At 34.7% G+C, this 7,404-nt stretch overlaps 1 protein-coding gene across 4 annotated transcripts in view; it reads right to left on the reverse strand.

Moving 5' to 3' along the window:
* LOC110464432 (whirlin-like) overlaps window positions 1-7,404 on the reverse strand; it is a 39,470-nt gene that overhangs the window by 8,336 nt on the left and 23,730 nt on the right. For 3 of the 4 annotated variants that reach the window (XM_021519642.1, XM_021519643.1, XM_021519640.1), the window contains 5 exons: window positions 5,848-5,943; window positions 4,655-4,959; window positions 3,221-3,680; window positions 2,993-3,084; window positions 1,226-1,358 (listed from right to left, as the gene is read on the reverse strand). In XM_021519642.1, the coding sequence (XP_021375317.1) occupies window positions 1,226-1,358; window positions 2,993-3,084; window positions 3,221-3,680; window positions 4,655-4,959; window positions 5,848-5,943 (1,086 nt within the window). Of the gene's footprint in view, window positions 1-1,225; window positions 1,359-2,475; window positions 2,588-2,992; window positions 3,085-3,220; window positions 3,681-4,654; window positions 4,960-5,847; window positions 5,944-7,404 lie in introns of those variants that run through there. The other variant, XM_021519644.1, reaches the window with a different exon arrangement.

Genomic DNA, 7,404 nt, shown 5'->3' on the forward strand with positions numbered 1-7,404 from the left:
ACAAACACATTGAGCTAGTATAGCATTAAATTGTACATGACAAAAATATAGAGGACACAATTGTATGTTTCCATGGTAACAATAAGGTGTAAAATAACGAGGTTTGATATTGTACCTGTAGTCATTCAGGTATAATGTTACACCTGTATTATCAGTCGGATCAATACATGTACATGTACACACGTGGAATTTGTATAAACTGACTGCCTCTGATCATCTTGGTTTCAACATGATAATCTAGACGTTACAATTAGTCTTTATTGCTGGAAGCAATATCTTTCTGATCAATTACACAAGTATTAATTGATAAAAGATGGCATCTACTGACTGTCAGGCATTTGTCTTGTAGCAACACTGATTTTTTATTGTTAATTTTATCATTTAAAGATAATTATCTACATGTGTATTTACTCTACATAACAAAGTGCAGATGATTGTTATTCTCCTATGATTTAGATAGAATCTTCCTGAAATCTACACATAGAAATAGCACAACAGACAACAACTCATCATATTTGATTTTGAAGTGTACCAATACTCAGTAAATGAGACATGTACCCCATTATCTTTACTTTGTCTAGCCATTATCAATACATAAGAACAAGATAATAAGGATAACTTCCAAATGAATGTATTATTTTACTCCTCAACTAAGAGGCCCAGAGGGCCTGTATTGCTCACTTGGAAATTTGAGCAATCATGGGAAAATGTTTTCAATAAAAGTAATTTTGCAAATACTTCCATATACCATGTATACTTTGCTTAAAATTTTCCAGACTAAATAAAACTTTATACTACTGTTTCCCAGCATATTTGACCCCTTTGACAAGGGAAGAAGGCCAATGTCATTTATTTGGGGAAACTTAATAGCACTCCATGCAAGGTACCTAATGGCGTACTATCATCGTCATGGGCCTCCTGATTATTCAGAACTAATATAAGCTAGCTGTTTAGATGTTTTTATATATTTGATGCCTGTGACCTTGAAAGTAGGTCAAGGTAATTTATTTGAGGAAAGCTTACAGCACTCCATCCCAGATACCTACTGGTCAAATATTATCACCATATGTGTCTTAGTTATTTAGTTACTCAAATGTTTTAATGTATTTGACCCATGATCATCCAGTTGAGGAAAATTATAAGCACTACATCCCAGGTAACTACTGGTCAAATATCATCACCCTGTGCCTCCTGGTTAAAGTTCATGTAAATAAAACATATTCACCTCATTTAAGTGGTTGGCCATGATTTCGAATTCCTGAGCCCAAGGTCGTTCATTTCGGTCCAAGGTGGAAGTGGCAGATCTAGCAGACAGGGCATCATCAATGTCAATTGGATTGTCTGCAGATATCGTCACCCTGTCAATGAAGAAGAGACAAGTCTAACAAAAAGTTCGTCATTTCAATGACAAAATTTGAATAAGTTTATTGTCTTGAGAAAACGGATATATTTTGTTAGTTTGAAGTTATTCCCTGTTTTTTTTTGTTTTTTTTTAAATACAACTGAACAAATTACCACTATAGTTATGTCATATTGCTGGATAATTACTGCATATTTACAGGGAGATAACATCTACAATATTAATGTGTATCAATAGAACAACCATACATATAGCTTAACATCATGTTGTTATGTCTAAAGTTTACAAAAAAATAGGTGTACCTGGTATATATTAGCCACATCTATAGCTGAAACAGGTGTGTGTGTGTCTGTGTTGTACCCCATTTTGATTACTAAATATCAAGTTAAATTAAAATATGTAGAAATTTTAACAACAAGTTGTTTTTGAAATGAGCAGTTATCAGGAGTCAATCTTAATGCATTTTCCAAATGTCCTTATTTGCCCACACTGGTAAATGATTATCTCTTTTTCAGAATTGATACCTACACTCACATTGGCATTTTAAGTTTGTTATAAATATAAATCTTTTTTCTATTCTCAATACTGTTTATTTCTAAGCAGTATGTTTCAACTCAATTTAACATTCCTAAACCTGTGAGTTTGAGCATTCTTTGAGGGCTTAAAATTAAATATTACCAATGGACTAAAATCTATATGTAAATGCCATTACTGCTATACAAACAGGAGGAAGATTACTTGAAGTGAATTATGGGATAGATGAAATGGAGCAAATGAACGGGTGCAAGGACGCAAATTCGTAAAAATACTTGCATGAATTCTAAAGTGATTTGTTAAACAAAGCTGGAAACATGCACAATATGTCAGGGTTTTCCTAGGCTACCACAGTTATCCACAGTGCTTGCCTATCATAAACAGATGTCTGCTATTTATTGTTAACAAAAAATCTGAAATACAGACCGATTAGCAAAGCAAAGTGTACAAACAAACTGGATGCAAACCAAATGAAGTCTCAGCAGGTTTTATTACCTAGTGGAATATTTGTGTGTGATGTTTAAAATCAACCTACAATTCTAACAAGATGATAAACACATGCATACATCTTGATTATCAGTGTCTGCTATAACACCTGTCAAGCTGCCTCTATCTACTTGTGTTAAACACAGTGTAACAGGTCATGTCCGCTACCTTTTCCTTTTAAGTGAAGATGTCATACCCATAAAGAATCTGAGAAATAAACATGAAAATGACATCAGTCTTCAATAAAATCAATTCTGGGAAACAACTTTTTCTAGCTTTGAAGCCTTCATCTCTCAAATGGAAATGTTGTAACAATTTCTTGAAAGTAATTTCCTGAGCTGCTTGTTTGATCCTGGCCCAAGGTAAGACTAGTTGTGATTTCTTAGTTTTATTAAAAAATGGTGTTATCATGTCTTTTTAGAATGTCTAGACAAGAAAAATAAGAATCATAATTAAGTTATCTTTAAATAAATGATAATTGCAAGTCTTTAATATATGTAGATGAATATATGATAAAACCACAAAAAAACATGATGCTGATGATTTTTAAGCAATGTTTTGTACAAGAATGCTTCAAATTTCCAGAAGATTAAATCAAGCTGCGTTACTTACTGTTCTTGTTCATGTTGTGATGTGTTGTCATGGCGACTACTGCCATTTAAATCCACTCCACTGTCATCATCAGGACTGTGGTTGTCAGGTGCCTGATAAAAGAAAAGCAAAATTTATCAATCTTATCACAATATTTTACATCTAACAGATTTTTTTTTAATTTCTTTTCTCAATTTTGATTGTAATTTAAATGTTCTCACATGGTTGATGGATGTTTTGCTAACCTACCTTGCTGTATTGGTGAACTTCAGCATGAACTGTGTTTTCTATGGCAACCCCTGAATCATGATTTGATGAAGTCGGCTTGTGGAAGATAAAATTGTTATCTGTCAACCTATTGGCCTCTGACCTTCGACTTTTATAAGTGATGTCATCTGTTAACCTACTGGCTTCTGACCTTCTACTTTTATAACTGATGTCATCTGTCAGCCTATTGGCCCCTGTCCTTGACCTCCTGTAACTGATGTCATCTGTCCATCTTTCCGCTTCCGACCTCAGACTTCTGTAACTTACGTCATCTGTCAACCTATTGACCTCTGACCTTGGGCCTCTGTAACTGACATCATCTGTCAATCTGTTGACATCTAACCTGGGACTTCTGTGATGGACATCCTCCATTGAACTATTGACCTCTGATCTGTGAACCCCTGTCTTAGTGAGAGATCGTGTTGTTGGAGGGTATGATTTCCTGCAAAAGACAGAAAGTAAAAAGAGTAAAGAACAGATGTTGTTATGACTAGGTATATCTCATACAAAATGTATTTGGATTATTTGAGTAATGAGTCATTATGATAACTATGGTACAGTAAAGTAAATTGTTACCACAAATGCCTGTTTATCAACTCCCAGGACACCCAATAAACAGAAGTGGTGTTAGCGGTGCAATTGGTTAAATGCAAGTGTTAATCAATCGTTAGTTAAACACCTTTTCTTGCTATTAACTGATTGGTTGAAGTGAACTATGATTCCTCTATAGGGACATTTCTCTGTGATATAGCTTAGGTATAGAAACGTAGTAGATGCTTATTTTTTTTTACAAGTGGTTAGCTTAATGAACATACAGATTTGGAGAAAATCTAACAATATCAAAATATTTTAAAACTATCATAAAATTCTAAAAAATGCCTGTAAGTCATGATTATGCCCCACTCTACACTTATAGAATTTCAGCTCAACTAAAAGTCTAACCAAAGAAATGAAGCTAAAATACACAAAGTCTAATAAAAGTAATTAACTTAAGTGAAGCAGAATATATACCTGGTCACAATGACCTAACTATACATGTCACATTATGGTGCAGAAATTAAGAAGACGTATCTGCATGTGTTATAACAGAAACAGAGCTTAACATAAAGTCTAACCAAGATGGGTACGGAAGGATGGGCTGACCGAGCAACAGATAAACAAAAAGACAAAAGCTTAATAATCCCTCCTGAATAACGTGGCGGGGGCAGAACATTTCTGAAATAAAGCTTTGAACTTGTGCACCTCCATTGAAAATTATCACCTCTTACAAATTCCTATACTAAAACAAAATTTATCTTTGCTGATCCAATGTTTTAAGTGCCTGCCGTTTGTCAACTTGTTAAATGTACTTCCATTATTTTGTTTGTGGATAAAAAATGTTAAATTTAGAGCTGTAGTGTGAGGTGCATGGTTTACCTGATGGGAACATCTTTCATAGGGATCCTCAAAGGGGTTCCAGTTAACTGTATCGGAACATTGAATTTGGAATAAGTCTCTCGTGAGGGCTTCTCCTCAACCATGTACCTTGAATCAGTCAAGCGAGACAGGCGGTCCTCCGCCGATGACAGGTGTGAGGGACCAGGCTTTGGGGAGGGTGTGTGTCTATGTTCACTGATAAGGCTGGACTGGGACGAGGAAGGCTGGAGTGGGGACATCTCATGATGTGTGGAGGCTGGACTGGCCATACTGCTGCTGGACTGTGTGGACCCTGGGTCACTGAACTGAAACACCACAAAACATTCTTCCTTAGTTTAAACTTCTATTTCATAAAGTATAGTTTTATCATTTTAATCACATAAATTACCTCCCTTTCTAATCAATACCTTGTCTGATTATGACATTTTCTGAAACAAAAATATGGAATTAAATGAAGTCTAACTAAAATACCTACCAAAGCATTTAAGAAGACTTCAATTAATATAATATTAATTATTTTTTTTAACATTTTTATGCTACATAGGACAATATCTGTTCTAAGGAAACCAACTTGTACTTATGGAAGAGTTATCTGTCCTCTGTAAATAGGAAATACTGCCAAAAAGAATAAAAAAGAGGGTTGAGTAACACTGTAGTAGTATGAGAGTGTACTATATTTTACCGGTGATCATCCAAGAGTGTGTGTGCATGGAAACGTCAAAAGTAGGAGGTGGGCGAGTCATACGAGACTGTGTTTTACCAGTCATAAGCCCAGAACGGACATCATGGTCTGCTATTTTAGTTTCAGATATCAAATCTTACCAAATCCCAACTGGTAGTCGTTCATTTTGTATATATATGGTACGTGAATGTTATGTTTCATATTGCAAATAAAACAGAAATCAAACAAATTAATAAATCTATGGAAAATGTTGGTTAATTTATGGTAAGCAATGAAATGTATTCTTAATTCACAAGTTGTTAAAATGTTATTTTTAATAAATAATAGGTGATCCAGCACTCCTAATGTAGAACTTTGTGGTAGCGTTCTAGGGTGGATCCGTGAGTGGATTATGAAAAATGTTACTTTTATAATATTAAGATTTAATTTGTTAAAAGTTTGTGTTGGTTTTTATGAAAATGCCCACATGGTGTATGATACCATTGATTCTAAAGCAGTCACCGCATTGTACCTGTGGAAGATGGTCTGGGAGTCTGTCCACAGTCCCGTCAACACTGATCTGTTCTATAGCCAACCGTAGTGCCTCCAGGTCACTCTCTGTGATCACCTATAATAAATAAAACAACAATGATTGTCAATGGATCATATAAGTGACACAAAAACCAATGAAAATTGTTATCACTGACAACAAACAATAAACATAGTCACCTGGGTACTAGCTGTATAACAATCAATGCCTGTAGTTATCACATAAAGTAAATAACACAAAGATGCAACAAGAACCATCATCTCCTAGGTAACCAATGACAATAGTGATCACACAGGTATTTACAACTGACAACCATGATCATCTTGGTCTCAACAACTATAATGACAGAGATAATCACCTTGGTAACACAAGTAATGGCATCTGTGATCACCTAGGTAACAAAAACCAATGACAACTGTTATCACCTAGGTAACAACAACCTTTGTCAATGACAACTGTGATCACCTAGGTAACAACAACCAATGACAACTGTTATCACCTAGGTAACAACAACCTTTGTCAATGACAACTGTGATCACCTAGGTAACAACAACCGATGACAACTGTTATCACCTAGGTAACAAAAACCAATGACAACAGTTATCACCTAGGCAACAACAACCATTGTCAATGACAACTGTGAACACCTTGGTAACAACAAAATAATGAAGGTTAATTCACTAATTAAACTACCAAGAGTTATTACCCTTGCCAAAAATTACTTGTTAATCAAAGGCAACCAATTGTCTCAATTTTTGTCATCAAAGACAAAAGCTCGAGCATATCACTTCAAAGGGAATTCAAACAAATACAAAAACTACAATAAGTCTGTGATATGTATCATATTTAATGAAGTTATATGCCATAGACATCAAATAAATAGGAGGCCCAATGGGCCTGCATTGCTCAACTGGTATTAATCTCACACTTGTAACCTTACAAGTGATATAAAAAAGCTACAGGCAAAATATCAGTATTTATGACTATAAGTCATTCAAAAGAACCTGTTAAAAGGTTTAAAACTTTTAAAACCCTGTGACCTTAAAAGTCGAACAAGGTCTTGTGTTGGAACAAATTTTATAGCTTCATCTCAGGATGCAACTTGCAAAATATCACTACCCTATCCTTTTGTTTATTGAAATTAGGTCATTTAAATGAACAAGAGGCCCATGGGCCTTAACGGTCACCTGATATATTTATACAGAGAGTTGATTTTTGTTTTTAACATGAACAGAAATATTATTCAAAGTGACAAAAACAAATAAAACCACCTTATTCAATATCTAGCATGCAGATTTAATACTGAAAAGTATTTGAAACTAGCACCTCTGATTCTAAACAAGGAAAATGAAGAAATTTTATTTTAACACACAGACTCCATTGGGCCCCACCCTACAGCCCTTGGGGGTAGGGATGGCTCAAATCTTTCAAAGTGTCAAACTGTAAACTTAGGGTTATAATTCCAATCAAGTTATCAACATGTAATATCAAAAGTATCATTTACCATTATAAACCATAACAAATGTTGCCCCCCCCCCC

The sequence above is a fragment of the Mizuhopecten yessoensis genome, unplaced genomic scaffold (assembly GCF_002113885.1).
Source record: "Mizuhopecten yessoensis strain PY_sf001 unplaced genomic scaffold, ASM211388v2 scaffold10987, whole genome shotgun sequence".
In the NCBI taxonomy this organism is placed as follows: Eukaryota; Metazoa; Mollusca; class Bivalvia; order Pectinida; family Pectinidae; genus Mizuhopecten; species Mizuhopecten yessoensis.